Consider the following 26584-nt stretch of genomic DNA (forward strand, 5'->3'; position numbering starts at 1 on the left):
CTGAAAGAAAAAAAAAAAAAAAAAGGTTAGCGCTCGTATTACAAATTGGCTGAAAACTAAAACTGTATAGATTGTTATAAATACGTGAACAATATGGTAGTGGCTAGTATTTCTTGTAATATTCTCACTTATTCTTCAAAGTAAGCAAGCCTTTGGTAAGTCGGGTCATCTTTTGCTTACTGTTGAGATGGCCTTTAAAATATAATGCAGCAAAATGAAAATACGCAACATTTTTTAGTCTTTCATTTGGGTATACATTTGACAAAGAACAATCATACATGGACTTATTCAAATAGTTATTCAAGATTTGAGTATTCTTTACCAGAAATGTAATAGTCTAAGACACAAGACATTAGGCATTGTCCATGTGGTTATGAAACTGATACTGCACTGTAAACCTAAAAGCAGCACTTGCTCTGCCTTATTATGCAGCAGTACACCCCCCCCCTCCCTTTAATGCATGCTGGGGAAGTAGCCTCATTACTGCTTCTAACATACACTGCTCGCTACTTATTGTGCATTCAGAACTTGCAACTGAAATGCTTTCTGAACTGCAGTGTGTGTGTTCAAGTTTATTTTAAAGTGGCACCACTCTTATGAGGGTAAAGGCTTAAGAGCAAGCAGTAGGTGAAGTAAATGGAAGTATTTTGTGCAGGCTTGGCTGTAAATGGGGGCAGGGATGTGGAGTAACAACACACATTGACCTGCATATTTTTCTTTAATCCTCCACCAGCCCTGCCAAAGGACTCCACTACCTTAAACTAACTGGCCTATTTGTTCCATAGGGCAGGGGTAATGCAGGGGGCAGCTAAGCATGCGTTAGCTTGGCAAGAGTCCTACAACCCAGTTTTTTGCACCAGGGGTGCTTCCCCAGCCAATTCATTTCTCCTATGGCAAGAATGGGACTGGTATGGGGCAGGTAAAGCTTACAGGCCTGATAGGGTGGCCTAACCCCCCTTCCCCCAAAGCAGCAGTGTGCTAATGTCCAAGCAGGTTGTATTCACAGGCTCATATTCCACAAGTGCAACAACTAATGCTCCAGCTACATGTTACCAAAGTGATGAGCAAGATCCGCCTCCTTAACCCCAGGATGAGTGACAGCCAGTAATGGCCAATTGCTACTATCCTCCCCTGCAACCTCCACCAGGCATTCTAGCAACTCATTAACCCTGATCACTTGGGATGTAGTCAGGGGTCTCCTAGAGCACTGAGCTACATATTTCTTACCTGTCACATCAGCAAAGACACTGCAGCCAATATTTCCAAATGGGAGGCTGTACACTTTGCCGATAGTGTGTGCAAGTATCTGTCAGTGAGAGCAAGCAGACATTTTTAAGGAAATATACCCAAACCCCATGTGCAAAATGGGAAAAGGGGTCGAGGGTGGATGGATGAATATTCCTGACTTTGCTTGGATTATCGAAAAAAAACAGAGAAAAAGCAGTAAGATTTAAAATACTAAACTTTTCATTCAAACGTAAGAGTATCACAACCCCTATGGTTACTCACTATACGACTTTCAGTCTTTACTGCTTTCTGCAGAACAAGTGTGCTCAGAAACTTCACGAAATGTCTCTTTGCAGATGTATAGCTCTGAAGAAAAGTTGCATTTCTTGCATTGTAAAACAAAAATGGAACCATTTTGCAATGCTCTCTGCAGCAGGCAATTGACTTACTTTTTTGTTTTTATGTACTCTGCTAGCCAATTACTCTGCAATTACCATACCATGGCAAGAAAGAACCAGAAGCCACCACCACATAGAAAAAACACTTTTTGGTAAAAATATGCCTTTTCCATCCTTCTGGCCAACTACAGGTAGCAAATTCCCCAAGAGGCACAGACTTGCCCTCTATGTATCTTTGGGGGGGGGGGGCATGGTGGGGACAGTAAAATCCAGTAAGCATCAACACATTAATTTTACTGCAGCATGTTTTCCTAAAATATCACAGTTCTGCGTTATCCTGTTGATTCAAAGTAGAAGAGATACACATTCACATTTAACTTGTTTTAATATTTGCTGCCCCTGCTTTGTCAAACATCTGTCTTTGATTGGAAGGTAATGGATATCCACCCTCTCTCATCTCGCTTCTGCAACTCCTTAAGAGTAGCAAAAGATGTTGCGTGGTTTAATAAAACTCTTACCACCATCTGCAGCCAGAATGAATGATAATTAGAAGGTAAAACTTAAATGCTAGCTTGGAAAAATCAGCAGTGTGTTACAGGGCAGAAAATATGCTGAAGACGCTCCCTTCTATGTTTGAGATGCAGTCAAATAAATTGCAAGGCAGTCCTTCCTCATGCATGTTGCCTACAGAACATCTGGTAACCACTAGTACTTCTACAGCCAGCAGGACTGCACGTCAACACTAACATTACAGCAAAAATGGATTCAAATGAACTTTGTAAATTGAGACAGGAAACCATAACCTTTTTCCTATTCATGTCCCTCCAAGAACATTTTTCTCACTTCATTCTACTCTTTGCAGTTCCAGTTTGCTAAAATGGGCAAGGACAATAGCTTTAATAATCTATGCTATCTGCCAGAATAACTGTTTCATAGGTAGTTACTAGGCATGCACCGCAGCGACCCATTATGGAGCCTAGCCCAAACATACAGTTTCCCCAAAGCACTGTCTGATTAAGCGACTTATTGAAATGCACAAGAGGTAAATGAAAGATTCAAACCCTGTCCTTTTGGCACAGGAAGCAGCTCATTAATGGGTCAGAGCTTTAGTTTTCTACGCCAACTACTAGTTATTGCTGAAGAGGATGTTCATCTGATCCTGGTCTGTCATATTGTTGATGGTTTCTTCTTCTCAGAAAAAGGACTTGTTCAGAGAAACACTTTAAAAGAGAGGATCAGGGAAGTTGACGACACTACATTGAACACGGACAGCCCCGGCCTCAAAGACTCAGTGAGGCACCTTGACACTCCCCTATAGTTGACATCAGATTGTGCCACAGCATCAGGCTAAACCCCTCGGGAGGACATCATGTAACAGTCATTAGCACATTCTTGTAAGCTGAAACCTTTATGTCACCTGGCAGTCCTGGTGCATTTCCATGGGGACACAGATGCCTGAATTTATCCTCTGCACAGCAGAGGGTGGCATCTATATGCGGTTTGTATACCAGGAGGGGGTGAAGACTGGATCGAGGTCTCTGGCATCTGCCAGTGTACCAAGGCCTCAAAGACAAGCTGCATACCCAAGCATATAGGATCAAGACCCCACAGTTTAAATGTACATTGGCCTCTCTTTGCCATTCAAGCTCCCTTACAACATCTGTACATGATGACTCAGGATTTCACTTTTTTTTGTTAACTGAGGCATCCAGCCTCTGAAGAACCCAGCATCAAAGGTACCTTCAGAAAAAAAGGAGGAGCTCCCTCCTGTACACTTACAGGTTGAATTGGCTTATATTAGCCAAACGTCTTTCCTCTCAAACCTGTAGTCTGATACTGAAGACACACTATCCTCTGCTTCACCACCTCAGGTGGTCATATTTGAATGTTCCCTTAACAGGATGAAAAAAGAAGTTATGTTATTACCATAACGTTCCATCCGAGTAGTAGACTTCATTCTTCTGCACATATGGGGTATACAAATCCGATTCGGATCCGAGCCGGCAAAAACTTTTCAAGCATCAGCTCTGAACTCCAAGCTCCTCCCCTACTTATATTACATCACTTCCTCCTATCTTGCCCCAGATCGAGTTTGCAGTCACTAAAAAGCAACATAACCACAACCCTAAACATTAAACCCTGAAGACTGAGGGGGACGGAGGGAGGGAAGGTGCAGAAGAATGAAGTCTACTACTCAGATGGAACATTATGGTAAGAACATAACTTCTTTATCTGAAGTAGTTGACTTCATTCTTTCTGCACATATGGGACAGAGTCCCCAGCTACTAGTATTCCCTGGAGGCGCTTATGGAAGGATATTTCTGAGCACCGCAGAGCCAAAGGATGCTCTCCCTCTAGAAATAAGATCCAACTTGTAATGAGAGATGAATGTGTGCAAATTGGCCCAAGTCGCTGCTGCACAGATATCATCTAATGGAACTCTTGACCAGAAAGCTGCAGAAGTGGCCATTGCTCTAGTGGAATGAGCCTTCAGTACACCAGGAGGAGATAAACCTTTGTCCTTATAAACTTGTGCAATACACAAGAGTGATCCACCTTGCTAAGGACACTTTCGAAACTGCTTTGCCCAAAAATGGTTTTGAAAAGGAGACAAACAATTGATCCGACTTCCAGAAGGATTTAGTCCTACAGAGGTAAAAAAGTACAGTTGTGTACCTACCATAAATGTAGATGTTAGAGTGTATTCACTGTTGCAGTCATTACACTTGGGTTATCCTGCTGGCTGGCTACCCGCAGTTGGCCTGAATTCCAAAGTCTTGGTCCGTCGTTGGTTGCTGTCGCATCTTCCCTGACGTCAGTGCACCAGGGGTATAAAAGATGCAGCAGACACCATTTTCTTCAGTTTTTCTTGCCCCAGATGTCAGGTGCTCCCCGAAGGGAGGGTAAGAAATTATGCCAATAAAGAGCATGCACTAAAATAAAACAATCTTCATCTACAAGCAAATACACCACATAGGTTGTATAGAATAGAGAAGTACAGATAAGTCCCAGCAAAGAAAGGGGGATGGTGGGTGGGTAACCCGGACTGCAACAGTGAATACACTAACATCCATTTATGGTAGGTACACAACTGTACTATGTTAATCGTGTTTCACTGTTGCAGTCATTACACTTGGGTTGAATCCCAAAGCCGAGGTTGGGTGGCTGGGCCTAAATAGAATTGGGAGAGGCTATGAGGCCCTGCAGAACTGCAGTCGCAAAGCCTGCTCTGGATTTAGAGTAAAGAGGTAAGGGGTAGTGCTTTGTAAAAGTGTGCACTGAAGTCCAAGTTGCAGCCGCCAAAATGTCCTTGGTTGGTACTCCTCTGAGGAAGGCTGCTGAAGTAGCTGCTGCTCTGGTTGAGTGTGGCCCGATGCCCTTAGGCATTGATTTGCCATGTTGAGAATAGCAGAAATGAATGCAGTGGGCTATCCATTTGGAAATAGTTTACTTTGAGATGGCTTTTCCTTGAGATCCTGCAGCAAATGCCACTAAGAGTTGCTCAGACTTTCTGAAAGCTTTAGTTTTGTCCAAGTAGAAGCGTAGCTGTCTGTGCATGTCCAAAGAATGTAGTAGTCTCTCCCCCTTATTCTGTGGGTTTGGATAAAAGGTAGGCAAGTGAATTGTTTGATTAATAGCCACACTGGACACTACCTTAGGCATAAATGTTTGTCCTCAGAGAAACCCTGTCCGGATGGAAAATTATGTAAGGTTCAACCGCCATTAGAGCCTGTAACACTGAGACTCTTCTTGCTGAAGTAATTGCTAAGGGCAGAGCTGTTTTCCATAAGAATTTTACCTCAGCTGCATTGGCTGGCTCAAAAGGAGGCAGCGTGAGTTTTTCCAAAACAAAGTTGAGGTCCCATGCAGGTATTGGTGCTCTTCTTGGGGGTCTTATGTTTTGGCTCCTCTGAGGTACTGCCTTAATAGTGGATGTGAAAAAATAGGTGGGTCCGTATTGTAATGAGCTGAAATGGCAGAGGCATGGATCTTAATCTATGAAAAGGATAGGCCTTTGTCCAGCATCTCAGTTCGGTATTGTAAAATCTGAGGAATATTTGGTACAAACAAGTCAATTCCTTGCGCCTGGTTCCAAGCACAGAATCTCTTCCACTTTTCTGCATGTGATTTTCTGGGTGCTGGGCCTCCAGAGTAAAATCCATAACTGATTTGGGGAGAGGTGTGTTCTAAATGGTTACATTATCCGCCATGCAGCCAGATTTAGGGTTCTGAGTTGGCTGTGCAGTATTTGATTGCTTTGTTGGGTCAGTAAATGAGGAATTTGAGGTAATGTCCAGGCTGGGCCTTGAGACAAGCTCTTTAGGATTGGGTACCAGTGCTGGCGCGGCCAGTCTGGGGCAATCGGGATCATTTTTGGCTTCTCTTGTCTGACCTTTAGGAGTACCTTGGGGAAGAGAGGTAGTGGAGGAAAGGTATATACTGTAAGGTTTTTCCAGCTGAATGATAGAACATCCACTCTCCATGCTAGCTTATAAGTCCTTGTACAAAATCTCTGTAGTTGGCAGTTGTGAGGGGAGGCAAATAGATCTATGCATGGGCATCCCCATTTCCTTATTATACTGAAGATTTGTGGATCTAGTTTCCACTTGTGAGGATCCATGAGGTTTCTGCTTAGTTCGTCTGCCAGAGTATTTGTCTTTCCTGGCAGGAATTGTGCTTGTAGGTGTACTTGAAAGTCAATGCTGTGTTCCACAAAATCATGGCTCGTCTGCAAACGGGGTAGGAATGCGTGCCTCCCTGCTTGTTTATGTACCACATGACTGTAGTATTGTCAGTCTTTATTAGCAGTTGTCCTGGATGAAGCAGATCCTTGAAAGCAGTCGTTGCATTCTGGACAGCCAGCATTTCTTTTAGATTGATATGAAGATGCATTTGGCTTGTGGGCCATGTGCCCTGAATAAATTTTCCTGCCATGTAGGCCCCCAGGCATAATCTGATGCATCTGTTGTTATTGTCTGCCTGGCAGTGGGTAAAGTGAAAGGCTGTCCCTTGTTGTTGTGACAGGCCTGTGCCCACCATCAAAACTCCTGTTGCAGGCAGGGAATGAGGGTAATTAGTTTTTCCAGGCTGTGGCAATGCTGAGTCCAAACACTTTTTAGATACCACTGTAGTTTCCTCATATGCAGTCTTGCATATGGAATTAACAGAATGCAGGATGCCATGAAGCCCAAAGCCTGCAGAATTTTTCTTGCAGATAACTGGCTTTTTGTTGCCAACATGTTGAAATAAGAAGTCAGTTGCCTTTGTCTGGCGTGAGATAAGCCATCTGGGCAGTTGTATTTAAGCTTGCACCCAGGAATATTATCTCTTGAGAGGGTACTAGCTTTGATTTCTTTTTGTTTACTGTGTACCCTAGGCAAATTAGCAATCTTTTTACAAACGCCAGATGCTTTAGTAGGATGTCCTTGTTATCTGCTTGAATAAGGCAGTCGTCCAAGTAGGGATATATTTGAATTCCTCTTTGTCTGCAAAAAGCAATTACTGGTGCCAGGCATTTTGTGAAGTCCCTGGGTGCAGTAGATAAGATAAAGGGCAGTGCAGAGAATTGGTAGTGCATTGAGCCAGCTATGAATCTGAGGTATCTTCTGCAAGACTGACTGATTGGGACATGCAGGTATGCCTCTTTTAGATCCAAGGTTACAAGCCAAGCCTTCTTGCCCAGCATGGCTAGAAGCTGCTGCAGAGTCAACATTTTGAATTTTGGAACGTCCAGAAAAGCGTTTAGAATAGACAGGTCCAGTATTGGTCTCCAGGCTTTGTCCTTTCTGGGTACCAAGAAAAGTAGTGAGTAAAATCCTTGTCCCTGCTTCTGTAGTGGTACTCGCTGAATGTCCATGAGGGATGAAACTTGCTTTTGTGCCTCTGCCCATTGATTGAGTGGCAGGTCTGGCATGCCTTTTGCCTTTGGCAGGGTGTGAAAGTGGAACCTGTAACCCTGAGACACTATATTCAAGACCTATTTGTCCTGGGTGATCATGTGCCAGTTTTGTAAAAAAAAGTGCTAGTTTTCCCCCTAAGGGAGCGTCCAAAAGATAAGTGATTGGTACTGGTAGAGGAAAGTCACTGGGACAGTTTCCTATAAGGTTGAGATTTGTCTTCTCCGCTTTTGGAGGTAGAAGCACCCCATTGTTTAGGCCTGTATGAGTGTTGGGGCTGGGATCTGCCTCTAGGGAACCTGTATCTGCCCCTTTGTGGCCTGACACTGGAAAGGACCAATTTTTTGAAGGCCAGTTCCTGCTAAATCTGGGTGGCTGTACCTGTAGGAAATCTTTAACTGTCTTCATAGATTTCGCTTTATCCTCCATTTTCTTCAACACCTCTTCTGCCTTAACACCAAAAGTATCATGCTGTAATGGAGCATCCAATAATTTTGCTTTAACATGCTCAGGCAGATTTTGTTCCTTTAACCAAGAATACCTCCTAATCACAAAACCTGTTACAGCGGCCCTACAAGAGGCCTCCAAAGAATCAAAACCACATTGTAAAGTATGTTTTCCCACCGGTTCAGCTGCATGCAATAAATCCTGCATTTCCTTGTTTTCAGCACATTCAGAATTTTGTCAACATTTTCTGTTTTAACAGTGACATTAAGTATTGCTGATATTTAAGCATAAGAAACTGAATTTAAAGCCCTTACAGCCAAGGTAGCAGAAGTGTAAACTTTTTTTCCCCCATCTGTCCAGTACTCTAGAATCCCTATCAGAGGGAACAGGATTTTTTGCAGTGGAAGCCTTGACCCTTTTGGGACCCTGAGATATAGTTTCTGGGTCAGCAGCAAGCTTTTTATATAGAAATGTATGTGAATCTGGAACCCTGTAGTACCTGTCTGGCTTAACGGGAGCAGGGGGTATAGAGTCTGGAGACAGGCTGGACTCAGCATCATCTACAATGTCCAGAACAGGGGGAATAGCAAGGGGCCTGTGCTGAGGAAGTAAAAGAAAATCTCTGAGCCTTTTCTTGGATTCTGAATAATCCTGGCTCTCCCAATGAAAGTGCTACCTCATAGTATGCAGGGTTTCCCCAAGAGTAATCCTCAGGAGAAGAAGCTGAAGGAATAGATTCTTCAGTGTCAGAATCCTCAAAGGGAGGAAGAGAGTATTCCTGATCAGAGGAGGAATCTGAGGAAATGGAAACCTGATCCGAAGTTTCATATTCTGTCTCTTGCCTAGGCCTCTTATCAGGAGGGGGATGGGAACCCCTGATCAAAGTAATAAGGTCTTCGGCCATTTTGAGCATCTGTTTTTTAGGCATGGAAGTCTGTCCTGGAGAATGCTGTACTTGTTTCTTTGTCTTTAGAGCTGCTTTAGTCTTTGGCTTTGAAGCTGAAGATGGCTTTACATATAACTGTGTAGGTCTGAAAACACCCTCAGAAGCCGATGCCTGCACAGCGGCTCTGGACTCATCTGAGGGAATAGTTTCCGAGGATCCAATACCTTGAGTTTCCAGAGGCCCAGTCGGCTCCATGTGGGATTCGGAAGCAGCCTGTGGCTCTGAGGTAGCAGGTGTCAGGGGCTGCGAAAGCGCCTCACTGAAAACTGGCAAACCGACAACTAGCTTAGAGGAAGCTTCGTCGTCTGTTTTGGACCTCGAATTCCAGTCGTCGGCTGTTCAGCTGGCATTGTATAATTGAATCTGTGGCCAAAGTAATGAAAGGCAAAATCGTACCGACGCTTAATAGTGCGTTGGTTAAATCTAGCACAAAACCGACAACAAGCAACGTCATGATCAGAGCCTAGGCAAGGAATACAGTAAGAGTGAAAATCCTTATGAGGTATTTGCTTCCCACAAGAAATAAAATTGTTAACTTTTTCTGACATCAGTCTGGAGCAAGAAAAAAAGTTTCCCCAATGGGGTACTTAGCTTTAATGAAGACTTCAGATCTGAAATTTGAATTTGAAAATCTCAGGAGTCAGCCGACCGGCACTTGCAAACTGCTTTTGCTTCGGGCACCTCGCGGCAAGAAAGACTGAAGAAAATTGTGTCAGCTGCATCTTTTACACCCCTGGCACACTGACGTCAGGCAAGAGGCGACAGCAACAGACACCGGACCAAGACTTTGGAATTCAGGCCGACTGCGGGTAGCCTGCCAGCAGGATAACCCAAGTGTAATGACTGCCAACAGTGAAACACGATGAACATCGAAGCTGTCTATGGACATCCAATAAATGAAGCTTACGTTCACCTCTATTCTGAGAATTTGGGAAGAAGACTGGCAAATTTATAGATCGATTAATACTGGCTGCTGAAGACACTTTGGGAAGAAAAGAAGGGTTCGTACACAGCGAAACCCTATCCTTGTGGAAAACAAAATAGGGAGGCAAGGAGGATAAGGCCTGCAACTCTTTTAGCTGAAGTGATGGCGACCAAGAATGCTGTCTTCCACGACAAAAACTTCATCGGAACAGAACCGACTGGCTCAAAAGGGGAAGAAGTCAGGGCCTGAAGGACCAATGTCAAATCCCAGGGGGGGCACTGTTTCTTTAACTGGTGGTCGCTATAAAAAAGTGCCCTTCAGGAAGGCTTTATACAGTTTGGCAGAAGCCAGAGCGACCTTATTTTCACCTACATGGAAATTGGAGATGGCAGCCAGTTGAACCTTGATGGTGAAAGCACTTGCGCCTGATCGAAAAAGATCTGCCAAAAAATCCAATATGACCGGAACAGTGGCTGTAAACGGGTTCTGATTGCGCTGAGAGGCCCAAATGCAAAAACGTCTCCACTTGCTATTGTAAAGTTTCCTAGTCGAGGCTTTAAAAGAAGCTACCAGAACATTCTTAAAAGGGGATGAAAGTCCGGGAGTCCTGATGATCATTGGAACTGAAGCAGCAAAGCAGTCAGCTTGAGACTGTCCAGGCTGGGCAGGGGCAAGCCCAACGGGTGAGAAATTAGATCCGGGCATGGATCTAGAGTCAATGGAGGAGCCAACAGTTGAGATCATAGGAAGGGAAACCACACTTGGCGTGGCCAGAAGGGAGCTATGAGAATGACTTTGCACTGCAGCCGGCAAGCTCTCTGAAGGAACTTCGGAATGAGAGGTAATGGGGATAAGCATACAGTAGCCCAGGAGGCCAAGCATGGACTAGAGCGTCCCTGGGGACATCCCCCGGAGGGGGGATCAGAGCGAAAAAGTTGCTGCACTTCACGTTGGAGGGAGATGCGAAGAGATCGCAGCAAGGTTGACCCCAAACACGGAAGATCTTCTCCGCCACTGATTGTTTCAGAGACCACTCGTAAGGAAGAATTGCTCTGCTGAGACTGTCCGCTAGAATGTTGGGAGCGTCCTGGGATATGCGCTGCTATGAGAAACTGGCTGGATATGGCCCACTCCCAAACCCTCATGGCCTCACAACAAAGCAGGTAGGATTGGGTCCCTCCCGGTTTGTTTATATACCAGACTACAGACATGTTGTCTGATTGAATGGCTACCGTTCCTGGAGGTAGGACAGGATGGAAGGTTCTCAACGTTAAAAGCACTGCCCTCATTTCCAGGACATTGATGTGTAGCTTGGTCTCTGGAGGGGACCACGTGCCTCGGACCGTTCTTCCCAGGAAGTGCCCCCCCCCCCCCCGAGCTGGGAAGCATCCGTTGTCACCGTGGGTTGAGCCGGAGGGGCTAGGAAGCTGCGCCCCGCAAAAATGTCCGCTGATTGAAGCCACCACTGGAGTGACGTTCTGCATGTCCAATTGATTTGGATGTGGAAACTCATCGGAAGGTCTAGCCAGGACCATTGAACTGCCAGAGTCCACTGAAGGACTCGTGTGAAGACGTGCAAAAGGGAGGATAGAGACTGAGGCTGCCATTGAACCCAGGGCCCTGAGAACATCTGCTGCTGTGACTAGAGAGTGCTCCAAGATCGCTGATACATGGAATCTGAGATTTCCTATTCTTTCCGGGGTGAGAAAAATCTTTGAATCTAATCCAACCGTGCCCTAATGAAGTCTATGATCTGAACCGGAGTCAGGTGTGACTTCTTGAGGTTGATCGTGATGCCTAACTTGTGAGCCAGACCGAGGAAGTAGAGTAGGGCCTGACACAAGAGACGTTTGGTGGATGCAGTGAAGAGCCAGTCATCTAGGTAGGGGAATACCTGAAAGCCCTGAAGTCTGAGGTGAGCCGCTATGACCGCCATAACCTTGGTGAACACCCTGGGGGCTGTGGTGAGACCAAAGGGTAGGGCTCTGAAATGAAAGTGACTGGCCCCTAGCTGGAAGCAGAGAAACCTCCTGGAGCTCCTGTGGACCTTGATGTGATAGTGTCATGGAGGTCTAACGAGCACATCCAGTCGCATTCTCTCAGAAACGGTAGACTGGACTGTAGAGTGACCATCCGGAATTTTTGTTTCTCTACCGACAGGTTGAGGATAGACAGGTCCAGAATGGGCCTGAGGTCTCCCGTCTTCTTTGGCACTAAAAAGAACCTGGAGTAGATGCCTGATCTGGATTGATCTGGGGGGACTGGCTCGATGGCTCGTTTCTGAAGCAGCTTGGAAACTTCTAAAGCTGCAGCCTCCCTGTGAGCGGGTGGAACATCTGGAAGGTGAGCTGGAGTTATGGGATGTGAAATGAAGGGGATAGAATATCCTCTGGATATATTTAACACCCGGCGGTCTGCAGTAATGGACTCCCATGCCACTGGATGTATGGAAAATCTTCCCCCCGACTGCCTCCAGAGTAGAGCAGCCGGGCAACCCCTCAGGGTTACTGAGTGGGTCTGTCGGAAAAAGGTTCCCTAGACCTGAAGTTTCTGGGACCCCCTCTGCCTCTAGGACGGCATCAGTCCTGTCCCCCTCTGCCTCTGGAGGATGAATATTCCTGAGTGTCACGAAAGGACTGTGATTTCCGGAACCACATCTTCTTTTGCTCCTTTTGGTTCCTGGAATAGGACCTCTGGGGGTTAGAGAAGTGGATACAGACGGCTGACAAAGTCTTTCCATCCTTCTCACTCTGGGTTAGTGTGTCACATACAGTCTTCCCAAAGAGGGATGATCCATCGAATGGGGCGTTGATGAAAGACGCCTTAAAGGGGTCGCAAATTGACACAGCCTGATCCAGGCGTGTCGCCTCAAGGCAACGCCTGTACCAGCAACTCCAGCGGCTCCCTCCGTGGCATGAGAGAGGAGACGCATAGAGGTATTAGTCACTGATTTCAGTGTAGTCATCTTCGCGGTAAAGGACTGCTTGTCCTGCCATGACAGAGACTCCGGGGGCGACTCAGTTAGCTCTGATATAAGGTCTCGCTGCAGTCGGATGACATGTGCCAAGTAATTCAGCGCACGGATAGAAAATGTCGCTGACGAGTACATGCGCTTCCCAAAACGATCCATTGACCTGGACTCCTTGTCTGGTGGATGGACCGAGGAACTCTCCTGTGCCAGTTCCTTCTTTGTGGCAGCTGCAACCACCAAAGCGTCTACCGGGGCTCCTTTGGACCATGCCTGCCTGTCTGACGGCGGGGAAATAATTTTGACTGGCCTTTTGAGTATAGGCTCTATGGTGTCTGGATCCTTCCATGCCCTAGTGGTGATGAGGTCCACCAAAGGGTCAGCTGGAGGGGAGACCAAGTAAGTAGATTGGCCCATGCCAAAGGCCTCCAAGAATATGGACTCATCCGCAGAGGGTTTAGGGGCTGACCAACCTCTTTGGCGGAGGATCTCCATAATATCTCCGAATGAGACTTCCTCGGTAGGTGATCTGGGGGAACCCTCTCCTTCATCCAAGTCCGTATCAGTGGTAATGGACTCAGAGGAGTCCAAGTGCCTCCTCTTGCACTTGCGCTTATGAGGTTCCTCTCCAGTGCGACTCTCTGGAGAGGATTCGTAAGCCTCTGGGGGTTCCCTGAGGGGAACAACCTGGGGTTGCCTTGGCACGGGCTGTCCCTGAGACAGGGCCATGGGAGCAGAATCCGAAATCAGAGGGGTCTGGATGGGATCCAAGGATGTGAACTGAGGTCTAAACACCTGGGAGAAGACCTTTTCCACTGCCCCGAATGCTGATGGAGAGCACACCTCCGTAGAACGTAAGGAAGAGGCTCTCCCCGGCACCCAAGCAGGGACCAGATCCGACGGCGGGGTACTCCGGGTACCGAGGGTGGGATCCAAAAGAGCAAGATCTCGACCCTCGGGTCAGACTCCCCGACCACGGCTCCGAGAGTCCCCTGGATCCGAGATTGGATCAGAGGAACTCAAGATGACAGCTGGTGTCAAGGAAATGAAAACCATTGGCGCCGACCTCACAGCTCCGAAAGGTCTCGGACCAGAGAACCTCAAAGCGTCGGGTCAGGGAAGGAGCAATAGGGTGGAACATAGGAGGACCCTCACCAATGGGAGAGGGCCATGACCCCCATCTGAATCTGGTTCTGGATGAACCTCCTCATAAGCCTGTCCATATCAAGTTCAGATACACTCCGAGTCGATCTGGAGGAAGCGACCAACTCGGGTCTGGGTCGGATCAGAGGGGAGTGCCTCAGCTCCGATGGCTCCCTTGGCTGCTCCAGTGAGAAACGGGGAGAGCAGAGCCGAGGAGAATGAGACCTGGGGGCTGGAGAAGGACTCCCTGTCCTGAGACCTTTTTCTGGGCCTGTCCCTCTCTTTATGGCGCCTCTCCTTGTCTCTCTTGTCCCTACCTCTGTGAGATGGCTCCGAGGAAGCAGGCCTGGTGGGAGGTTGAGTCCCTGCCTACACACAGTCACCAGCTGGGGAGGAAACAGAGGCAGACTCCAGGGCAGAAGCTGGTAGCAGACCTTTAGCCACAAGCTTAGCCCAACGATCCTTCAACGCCCTAGGGTTAAAACCCAAACAAATGTCGCAGGATGCCGACAGATGGGCAACCCCTAAACAAAGAACAGAGTGTGGCCATCAGCTGGAGAAAGCTTATGACCACACTCAGTGCACTTTTTAAAGAGAACTTTAGGCTGTTCAGCCATAGTAAAAGAGAAAAAGCCCTAGGGCCCACACACACACACACACACACACACACACACACACAACAGGGATTGGGCCTAGGTGGGAAACAGTAACACAATATTACACAAACACTTAGATTAATAAATATATATATATATATATATATATATATATTTTTTTTTTTTTTTAAACTAACACGACCAAACGCGATGTAAGGGAAGAAAAAGGGAAGATATTCACACTCAGCAATTAGCAACAAAGGACCAAAAACCTTACCAACTAGCTAGGGAGCTCAGAGACCACAATGCTGACTCAAGAGCGGCAAACGAGATCTGGGGCTAGATAGGAGGAAGTGATGTAATACAGGTAGGGGAGGAGCTTGGAGCTGATGCTTGAAAAGTTTTTGCCGGCTCGGATCCGAATCGGATTCGTATACCCCATATGTGCAGAAAGAATGAAGTCAACTAGTTCAGATCAGACATTTAAATGGGAAGCAACACAAATCTTAGACCAAGGTCAGGCATACATTTTTCCGCTCTACTACAGTCAAAACCTCTGATTATTCTTCCAGTTCTAGAATTAATGTGTGATGCATTCTCCAGTGCCTCTTTGTTCCATGGCTTCCAGCAAGGAATCAAATGTGGTTGTATACAGGAATCCTAGTCCTTAAGCTTTTTGGGCTTTGAACTTGCCAGCCTCCCATGTTAAACTTCCAGGAACTCATTGGCCAATTGCGGAAAAAGACCAAGGTGATAAAAGCACAATGGCTTATCAGAGAGTTGTCCAACTTATGAAACTTCAGTGCCCAGCTTACCAGGCATCCAATTAAATCTGGATATGATGCATTTCATGCAGGACCAGCTTATACAAAAGTCAATGGTTAGGAAATTCACTTAGCTGAGGACACCAGCTTGCCAGAGTATTTGAAAAATGGAGCTTTTTGATGTCCCTTCCAGATAAGGGATTTCCCTTTGGAGCCCAAGCACAAAAGGTATTTAAGATGATGGAGCAAAAGGAGGAGAAACTATGCAACAGTTACATGATCTTTTTTATTCCCCAGCTCCAGGATAGGTAAAAAAAATGTTTAAATAAAGGCTTGGCCCTTTTAATTTTAACAAAATATTAAAGCCACCAAAGGTAAAGGGGAAAAAAAAAGTTCAAGAAAAGTGGCAAGCTGACTGGGGGGGCTGGAAGGAATTTTGCCCATGACATTCAAAAGGATTAGCTGTGACATGGGAAAGCTTGCCCCTCTTTTCACTCCATTCCTTGTCCTCACCCACTGTCGCACCTCCCTCAAGGATAAGCAGTAAGAGGCCATCACATGGGACAAGTGGGTCCAGCAGATGATTAAAACTGAGTCAGTCTACAGTTCCATGGCAAAGGGGGGATTCTAAGCATTCCACCTGCTCCCAGAGACCAGAATCACCTTATGCTTCCACAAAGTCTTCTATCCTAAGAGAAACCGAGCGGATTCCTGGTAAAGAGAGACTGGTTTCTATTCCAGACGGTTTCTAGTCCCAAAAATAGAAACAGTGAAAGCAATAAGAGTTCAAAAGTTCAGAATGTTGCCCTGGCAATGCCTTCTGCCCTGGTTCCTTTCAAGGGCTAACATAGTGTCTGTGGATTTAAAGGACACTCATGTACACAGCTACAGCCAAGTGAGAAAGGCAGTTCTTCACAGTAGGGGGGATTCCAATTACCAGTTCACCACCTCTTCACTCTTTGGCTTGTATACTGCATCCTGAGTGTTTACAGAATATCCGAGGCCAACGGGAGTTCACATTTATCCACATCTGAATGACTGTCAATCTAGCCTATGTCTTTTGTGAAGATACAAAAGGCTACCAAAACCACAGTCATCTATTTCCAGTCCTTCAGACCATCTATAAATTTTCAAAAGTTCCCCTATTCTCCTACAAGATATGTTACTTCTAGGGGCACTGCTATACCACAGAGGCAGGGAATATTCATTCCACAAAACAAGATCCATTTTTTTTTCACAGTACTCAGAAAGACTGGCAGTTTAAGATGTCTGAAAGTGTGTTCCTCGGTGTTATGGGATACATGGCCTCTCATACTGATGGTCCTCCTGGCAGAACTTCATGTAATGAATGTGCAGTAGTAGAAGAGAAATGGGTGATGCCAGGGAATCATGCTGATAGACACCACTTTAGCTGAATCATGTTTATGTGAAAATATTTTGACAAAATCACTTCCAGCAAATTTGAAAAAGTACAGTTTTGTACCTACCATAAATGTAGATGTTCGAAGATCCACATTGCTGCAGTCATAACCTGTGGGTAGTCCGCTGTCCTCGGTCGGCCCGAATACCAAAGTGTTAAGCTGGCGTCGGTCATGGTCGCTTAGATCTGACGTCAGTACGCCGTAGTACTAAAGCGCATGACCGACGTCATATCCTCAGTCTTTCTTGCCCCAGATGTCAGAAGGCCCTAAAAAGAAAGGCCAAAGCCAAAAAACAGGAAAAATATCCAACCACCCATGTACAACAATATTTACAACCCAAACCACCCAACCACCCCAAACTACAGTGGGGAAGGAGGGAGGGAAAATTGGACTGCAGCAATGTGGATCTTCGAACATCTACATTTATGGTAGGTACAAAACTGTACTATGTTCTTCATCTCACATTGCTGCAGTCATAAACTGTGGGTAGAATCCCAAAGCAAAAGTAAAGGGAGGTTGGTAAAATCATAAAGCATTGGGGGCTGCTAGCATGCCCTGCAAAACTGCAGTGGCAAACCCTGCCCTAGATTTTGAATAAAGAGGGAGATGGTAATGCTTAGAAAAAGTGTGCACTGAACTCCAAGTAGCTGCCTCCAAAATATCTTTAGTAGCTACACCCCTCAGAAAGGCAGTAGAAGTGGCAGTAGCCCTAGTGGAATGAGGTCTGATTCCAGCCGGAATCTCCTTACCATGATGAGAATAACAAAAGCAATACAATGGCCAATCCACTTAGAAATAGTTTGTTTAGAAACAGGTTTCCCTTGAGAACCCAAAGCAAAAGAAACAAACAACTGTTGAGACTGTCTGAACCCTTTAGTTCTGCTCAAATAATAACGCAACTGCCTGTGGATATCCAAAGAATGCAAAATCTTTTCCCCTTTATTTTGGGGATCAGCATAAAAAGTAGGCAAATGAATAGACTGGTTCAAGGCCACATTTGAGACCACTTTAGGCATGAAAGTAGGGTTAGTACGCAAAGAGACCCTATCCTTATGAAAAATTAGGAAGGGTTCAACTGCCAATAGAGCCTGTAATTCAGATACCCTTCTAGCAGACGTAATGGCCAACAAAAAAGCTGTCTTCCAAGACAAAAACTTCAACTCAGCTGTAGCTGCAGGTTCAAAAGGAGATAAAGTGAGTTTCTCCAACACAAAATTGAGATCCCAGGAAGGAGTAGGAGCTCTACGTGGGGGTCTTATGTTCTTTGCCCCTCTAAGAAATTGCTTAAACAAAGGATGAGAGAACAATGGTGGGTCACAGTCATAGTGAGCAGAAATGGCTGCAGCATGAACTTTTACAGAGGAGAAAGACAAACCTTTGTCCAGTAATTCTGTAAGATACTGAAGTGAAACACTCAAATTAGGTACTGAAACATCAAAGTCCTTTGCTTTACACCAAAGAAAAAATCTCCTCCATTTATCAGCATAAACCTTCCTTGTACTAGGCCGTCTGGCCTCCAAAATAACATTCAAAACTTGTTGAGGAAGCTGCGACCCTCCAGGGTCTAGAACAGAATATGCCAGGCTGTCAGATGCAGGGACTGTATCCTGACATTGAGGAAATGATTGCCTGCCTGGGACAAAAGGTGTGGACTTGCTGGCAAAGGCCAAGGAGGCTCCCGTACTAAACTCCTCAGCAGAGGGTACCAGTGCTGACGTGGCCAATCTGGAGCTATAAGAATCATGGAGGGCTTGTCCTGTCTGACCTTCAGGAGCACCTTGGGAAGAAGAGGCAGAGGAGGAAAGGCATAGACGTGAAGGTTGTTCCAACTGAATGATAGAGCATCCACTTTCCAAGCTTTTGGATGAAACATCTTTGTGCAAAACTTTGGCAGCTGGAAATTTAGTGGAGAAGCGAACAGATCTATGTCTGGAGTCCCCCAAAACACTGTCAACTGTCGAAATACATGAGGATCCAGTTTCCACTCGTGGGGATCCACCATCTGTCTGCTCAAAACATCCGCTAAGGAGTTCTGTGCTCCTGGCAGAAACCTTGCCTGAAGAGTGAGGTGCATACTGAGAGCCGTCTCCCACAAAATCATAGCTTGCCTGCAAAGTGGGTACGAATGGGTTCCCCCTTGCTTATTGATGTACCACATTGACAGTTGTGTTGTCTGTTTGAATCAACACTTGTCCTGGGTGTAGTAGATCCTTGAAGGCCATCAATGCAAATTGGACTGCTAACATCTCCTTCATGTTGATATGTAAATGCTGAAGTCTGGCAGGCCATGTGTCTTGAACCCATTTTCCATTGAGGTGTGCTCCCCAAGCCTTGTCCGAGGCATCTGTCGTTAAGATCTGACTCGCCTCTGGTCGGGTCACAGAGAGTCCCTTGTTTAGGTGACATTCCTGAGCCCACCACAAAAATTCCTTTTGAATGCAAGGTATTATCTGAATGACAGTGTCCAAATCGTGGCAGTGTTGCGTCCATACACTCTTGAGATACCATTGTAACTTCCTCATATGCAGTTTGGCATTGGGAAGCACCAGAATACAAGATGCCATGAACCCCAAGGCTTGAAGGACTGTCCTTGCAGTCAGCCTGGACAGGTGAGACAATTGTTGGAAGTAAAGGGAAAGATTTCTTTGCTTGTCCGGGGTCAAAAACGCCATCTGAGAGGCTGTATTCAGTCTCACACCCAGAAAGCACATGTCCTGAGAGGGTACTAGACTGGACTTTATTTCGTTCACAGAATACCCTAGGCACCTTAACACTGCCATAACATACTGAAGATGGTGAAGTAGCTTGTCTTTGTCTTGAGCAAGAATCAGGCAATCGTCCAAGTAAGGATAAATCTGTATTCCTCTTAACCTGAAGAAGGCTATCACCGGAGCCAGAACCTTTGTGAATACCCTGGGCGCAGTAGATAAGCCAAAGGGCAATGCAGAGAACTGATAATGTAAAGTCCCAGCCCGAAAACGCAGGAATCTCCTGCAGCTTGGCCTGATAGGAATATGAAGATAAGCCTCCTTGAGATCCAGAGTTACCATCTAATGATCTTTGCCTAGCATAGGTAGAAGTTGTTGCAAAGTCAACATTTTGAATTTTGGAATGTCCAGATATGTGTTGAGAATAGACAAATCCAGAATCGGCCTCCAAGTGTCCCCCTTCTTTGGTACAAGAAACAGGCGAGAATAAAATCCTAGGCCCACCTCTAATGGAGGCACCTGCTGGATAGCTCCCATTTGAAGAAGTAAAGAAATCTGTTTGTGGGCCTCTGCCTTTTGCTGAGGAGGAACGTCTGGCATGCCTTTGAAAGGGGGCAATGTGTGGAAATAAAACTTGTAGCCTCGGTTTATAATGTCCAACACCCATTTGTCCTGGGTGACTAAAAGCCAATTTTGCCTGAAAAGTGCTAACTTTCCCCCTAGAGGAGCTGCCAGGCAAAAAGGATCGGGCAGCTGAAGATGCAGGTCATTGGGTCTGCTTACGAAAGGACTGGCCCCTGCCCTCACCAGCAGACTGCGCAGGGGAACTCCACGTCCTAGGCCTAAAAGAACCCTGTGCATGAGCTCTGCCCCTACCACGTCTAGATCTGCCCCTAGACTGTAAATCAGAAGAAGGGTAAGCCCATCCCTTAGTAGGCCAATTTCTGCTAAATTTAGGAGGCTGCACTTGTAAGAAATCTTTAACAGTCTGCATAGACTTAGCTTTGTCCTCCATTTTCTTCAAGACTGACTCCACAGGAGAACCAAACAAAACTTCAGACTGAAGGGGAGCATCCAGAATTCGAGCTTTAACATGCTCTGACAAGTTCTGATCCTTAAGCCAGGCGTGCCTACGAATAACTGATCCAGTGGCAGCCACCCTAGAAGAGGCCTGCAAAGCATCAAAACCACACTGCAAGGAATGCTTACCCACCTGATCAGAGGCATGAACCAAATCCTGTAATTCTTTACACTCTATGCCCTCTGCTAAAGCATCCACCTTAGATTTCAATTGACTAAGAAGAAAATTCTGGTATTTCAGCATATGAAACTGGCAATGTAAAGCCCTCATTGCAAGTGTGGAAGAGGTATACACTTTTTTACCCCACCTGTCCAGAGCTCTAGAGTCCTTATCCATAGGAACTGGGTTCTTTACAACAGAAGCCCTGACACCCTTAGGTCCCTGGCTAATAGTTTCAGGGTCAGCCCTAGGGCTCTTATACAAATATTTATGAGCCTCAGGCACCCTGTAATACCTGTCTGGCTTAACTGGGGCAGGAGGCAAAGAGTCTGGATTAAGTGAAGCCTCAGAGAAAACATCCTGTACAACCTCTAAGACCGGAGGTATAGCCAAGGGCCTATATTGAGGTAAAAACAAGAATTCCCTAAGCCTCTTTCGGGAATCTGAGAAATCCTGACCTTCCCATTTAAAATGCTCCCTCATAGAATGCAGGGTTTCTGAAAAAGAAAAATCCTCTGGAGGGGAAGCAGAGGGACTAGAATCCTCTGCGTCAGAATCAGAATAAGGGGGAAAATCCTGAATGTCCTCAGCCGAAGACTGAATAATCTGAAGAATGCTCCAATCCTTCCACCTCTGGCTCCACCCTAGGCCTCTTATCTGGAGGGGGCATAGAACCTCTAATTAAGGTAATTAAATCTTCTGCCATTTTAAGCATGTGTTTTTTAGGCACAGAACCTGCAGAACTAGGACTGACACCAGAGGAAGATAAACCAGGCCTGGCCTTAGAAGGTACCTTAGAAACAGAGGGAGAAGGCCTAACCACCTTATGCAAAGAAGGGAGCACAGCCACCTGAGAGCCCCTCAGCCTGACCTGACTCCTGAGAGGCCACATCTTGCAAAACTAAAGGTTCCTCCTGAGACTCAACAGAAACTTCGGCCGGATCCACAGATTCCACCGTGGTCTCTAAAGAACCGGCGTCCGGAACGGACGACTCATCCTGCCTGGATTTCAAAGATTTCTCCTTGTGCTTCTTCGTGGTAGCGGGCGTTGGAGGATCCGACGGCATATTATAATTACACCGCTTACCGAAGACAAGCCTAGCACAATCTAACCTACGCTTAATAGTGCGCTTATTAAATTTAGCACAAAAGCGACACCCAACTACGTCGTGCTCAGGCCCCAAACAAGGAATACAAAGAGAGTGGTAATCCCTATGAGGTATCTGTTTCCCACAAGAAATACAATTATTCACTTTTTCTGACATCCGGAATTAACTGAGGCAAGAAAAGACAAAAATATTCCCCAACGGGGTACTTAGCCCAACTTGGTCTTCGGTCTGAAACTCAGAATACGAAAATTTCAGGATGCCGAACGGCACTTGCAAACGCTGCTTCTGCTTCGGACCATGCGGCAAGAAAGACTGAGGATATGATGTCGGTCATGCGCTTTAGTACTACGGCGTACTGACGTCAGATCTAAGCGACCATGACCGACGCCAGCCTAACACTTTGGTATTCGGGCCGACCGAGGACAGCGGACTACCCACAGGTTATGACTGCAGCAATGTGAGATGAAGAACATCATTTATTTTTTTTTGTTACAGGGAGCAAGCAAGTCCCCTATCTCTTGCAACAGTCATGTGGGAGGGGGGTGTCTCCTCCCAAAAAATACCTACTCCAAGGTCACACGACAGTGAGAATTTCCCACAAATGTTGAAATTGGCTTCAGTGAAACATTTTAACTGAAATGGAATTCATCGAAAGTGGTGTTAATAAAAAGACAGGTCTCCAGTGTCACCATGCACATTTATTGCAGTGCCCCTTACCACTGTTAACCTTAACTAGGAAAGAACTCTCATGGTGGATAGAATAAGTTTCTCTAAACTTTCAGGTAGTGGTCAGGTTGAAACCAGGCTCTCAGACTCTTGCCAGTACCACTGTATTTTGGCAGCCAGAGTATAACATTTTTCTTTAAATTTCTTTTCATTCAGAGTATCAACCACAACCATGCCTTTTCCCCCTCAGCACAACCAAAACCTTCCCTATACTATACACAGCATCCAGTATTCGGCAAGTCCAACCCACCAACACAGCTCCCCCAGCTTGCATGTGTTATGGGTGATGAAATGTTAACACTAAAACAAGACAACAAAAAAAAATCCACCTTCACTAGATGTCTGTATGAAACCCTTCTACTCTGTACCAAATGGGCTCAGTGAGAGTAACCTGCAGCTGTTTTAACAATGGCATTGTTTAACAATTCAGCCCTTGTCCAGTATCATTCATTTAATTTAGTTGACATATATGGAGTCCTCCTGAAGCAATGTTAAGGTAAGCACTAGCTTTGCTGCCACCAGTGTAGAGCTAGCCATAAGCCAATTTCACATTTTCTCCCTGCCATCATTACTGCTTTTAGTTTTTTAGTACCCTCTCTTACCTGATGAAAGTAATCTCTATTCTGCCTAGCCTGGATTTTCCCAACCTCTCACCTCATGGAAAGAGAAGCTATCTTATGATCATCTGTAGAGAGAGCAAATTTATTCCCTACAAGCGCAGATTAAGGCACATAAGATGGGGCATTTATAAAGGAAATATTCTTTATAAATAAATCCTCTCCAAAAAGCCAGTTTGCCTTCTGGTACTATCTAATGCATAGAATTAAAGGATGATTTCTGTTACAAGCCTCAGAATTCAGCAGAACACTATGAATGTACCAGTCCTCAACCTGCTAAAGCAACAAAGGAGTAGTTATGCAAAAGACTACATCCCAAGGTCCCCGGCAGCTGAACACATATGTAACTTCACTACATCTCTGCCTGTTCTTACCACCTCCTAATTATACTCGGACATAACCACTAATACTGCTGTAAACCCTCTGCAGTACTAAGAATTAAGGGAATGTCACTTTATTCATGTTCCCTCATGGATTCCAGTTTTAAGATAAATGGACTGGACATGCGTGCAATACCAGTCACCTCTGTGGCAATTCACAAAGCACTAGGACACCAATGAGCCAAGTTCAAGAAGCAGGCTGGATGATGGAGGAACCACATAGTGAAAATGTGCAAGTATCAGCTCACTCATCCTGGAAGGAAGGGCGTTTAGTCTACAGAAGACTAAAGCAGGTCTTCAGGCATAAATACAGCATGCAGAAATGAAGAGGAATGCACCTGGCTTAGCAAGGTGCAGCTAACAGCAACCCTCCGAGGGGCATATATGACTGCAGAGGCTCCTAAGAAAAGAATGTATAGCATGCTTGGATACAACTGAGTAGACATACTGGCTACTTTGGGTGGAAACCCGTGCCAGCATCAGTACAACAAACACAAAATGTACTCTCTCCACAAGGGGGAATTAATAGTCCAATTGATCACAGGAGGGGAAATGTACTGTAGGCAGCAAAGACAAACACACTGCAAGAATGTGTAAATTGTCACCAACATATACGCTGTCATAGTAGAGATATTTTTAGGAGCCATTTTGTAATGGCCATTTCTGTCCACTTTAAGAACCAGATGAAACTTGCTGCAACAGTATTTGACACGGCTATTCTTTCAGTTATAGAATTTTTCTGCTAAATCTGCTTGAACCAGTAAGGTAATTCACACCAAGGTGTGGACAAGAGAACCTCATCTGACATGCGGACTCAAAATGTAAAAAGCAAAAAGGCACGACTGTGATGAAACCGTACAAGTAACTCTACTTTATGGGGAACAAAGGGTGTGTGCTATGCCATTCAAAAAAAAAAATCATTTAAAAAAAATGCTGTTTACATTATTTATTAAACCAAGTCATGCTGTTATGTTCTGACCAATTTGTATACTAACTTTACACATGTACAGTGAAAAGGCAGCTGTGTGTCAAAGAGGCTACATTCCTCTATTAGCAAAGCATTTAAATGTAGTGTTCCACTACAAAGCAGAATGTTATTTCCTTATTACAATGTTATGAAACATTGTCTGCCAGATGTTTTAAACTAACTTTAAGATCAGCTTCAAAAACTTTGGGAGAAACGTATACAAAATGACAATCCTTTATTTCAAACCACTACATGCCACCTCAAATCCAACAATCTGATCTATTCATGTTTTAAGTATCAGACCAAAATGAAAACCATTCTCTCAATTTTGTGCAGTGCTGTAATGGTTGTCACTTACCTTGAAATGTTGAGGATTGACTGGGGTGTTGGATGTGCAGTTTATGGGACCTTGTGTTATGTATTCTATGGGGTACAGCAGGTCTGAGCCTTGGAATTTCAGAGGACAACTCAGCTCCAGAACAGTCTGGCTAATTGAACTGGGTCCTTCATTTCCTAACTAAAAGAGAAAGAAAACATTTGATCAAATTAATATGTAGTTCTAGGTGCTCTACATTTCAAAACTACTTACATCAGTGGTCTGACAGCACAGAGGAATGTAAATATCAGAAACCTTCTACGCATTAAACAAATATATGGCTGTATGGATAAGGAGGCTTCCAGTTACCTGCAGTCCCCTTGTTCATGGTATAACTATAGTTCAGACAACACAAAGAATGACTATGGAAAATAAAACTACTACACTCGTGGGTTGTTGCTTTCCAGTAGCAGGAAACCTGCCAATTAACATTTTCACAAAAAAAAAAAAAAACATAATTCTGAATCACGCTCATTGGCATCTTGCAACTAGCAAAGTGGTGGGCAACGCACAGCTCCACATACTGTGAGGAGATGTGGTGTACTGACAGAAAACTACAGCTTCATATTTTTAAAGAACTACTACATTTGTGATGACTAGATCTTAGTAATTTAAATAAGGGAATTAAACAAATGAAATGAGAACGTTAGCTTTCCTTCTCAGAGAAAACCGGTCCCCACTTCCAGAAACTGTAGCACAGTACATGGAACATTTAAATTAAATTGCAGTACACACTATGAATTGGAGCAAGTGAAACCCTCAGAAGCAGCACCAGTAAAATGTTGGGGCAAATTAAAAATATACATACATAAATGTATTAACCTGTGTGCATTCTAATTTCACCTCAAACAGCAATCCCAGAGTTGACATGTATACAACTACTGTAAGCTTGCTACACATATGCTCAGTCAGGAGGGTTGGCAATATGCAGGGAAGATGACAGACAGCTACTTCTGTACATTGCTTAGCATACCTATTTCCCATACCAACACTCTTGTCAGTCTTTCATGGTACTATACAGCGAGTTATTTTCCAGAAAGACGGCAGTAATTAAAAAAATTTATATCTAAGTGAACAGTAGTCAGCACATAGTTTGCATATACAAGGTTAAAAAAACAGAATCACAAGATAGAGGTGGGGGAAACCACAATGTAATCAGACAAAGTGAAGTGATTATATACTGCAACGTAGCTGCTAATGTTGTTGCCCCAGTTACACCAAAATGAAAAACAAGAGGGTGAACTGCATTTTCTTCATTCTCCAGAATGAATTCTACAAAGTACCATTCTCTCTACTTCTCTCCACACCTGTTAGTCACTCATTTTCTAACAATGTTACTTGCCTCATAAATATGCTGCAACTCTGGACCAATGTCTTGTTCCTTCACAGGATTTTTTATGAGTTTCTGATGCAATGGGATTTCAATACGCTCTGGCCGCGAGACACTGCAGGAAAAAACACACATGATCAGTTAGTTTTCTAGCTTATAGCCGTCTACCACTATTGACGTAATGAGGGACATACAACTGGATAGCAAGCTAGGAACAAAACACTGACGACAGTATTACTGCTTTAAGGCAAACAGTGGAACTGACCTAAATCCCAAACACCCTTCTTGGAAATTAACTTGCATCAATCATAAGACACAACTTAGGTCTGTACTGCAGAAAGATGGAGCCCTGAACATGGCTCCAGCAACGCAGGTTGGAGCACAGCACTGGTGCAAGGT

The 26584-nt window shown here is 45.0% G+C and overlaps 1 protein-coding gene across 1 annotated transcript in view; it reads right to left on the reverse strand.

Moving 5' to 3' along the window:
* The window catches only part of ITGA5 (integrin subunit alpha 5), an 805866-nt gene that overhangs the window by 56896 nt on the left and 722386 nt on the right, over positions 1-26584 (reverse strand). The window contains exons 24-25 of the mRNA XM_044083969.1: positions 26198-26300; positions 24838-24996 (exon numbers count right to left, since the gene is read on the reverse strand). Coding sequence (XP_043939904.1) covers positions 24838-24996; positions 26198-26300 — 262 coding nt within the window. The remainder of the gene's footprint in view (positions 1-24837; positions 24997-26197; positions 26301-26584) is intronic.

Source organism: Protopterus annectens, chromosome 9.part0 (genome assembly GCF_019279795.1).
Source record: "Protopterus annectens isolate FY-2018-M chromosome 9.part0, PAN1.0, whole genome shotgun sequence".
NCBI lineage: Eukaryota > Metazoa > Chordata > Ceratodontiformes > Protopteridae > Protopterus > Protopterus annectens.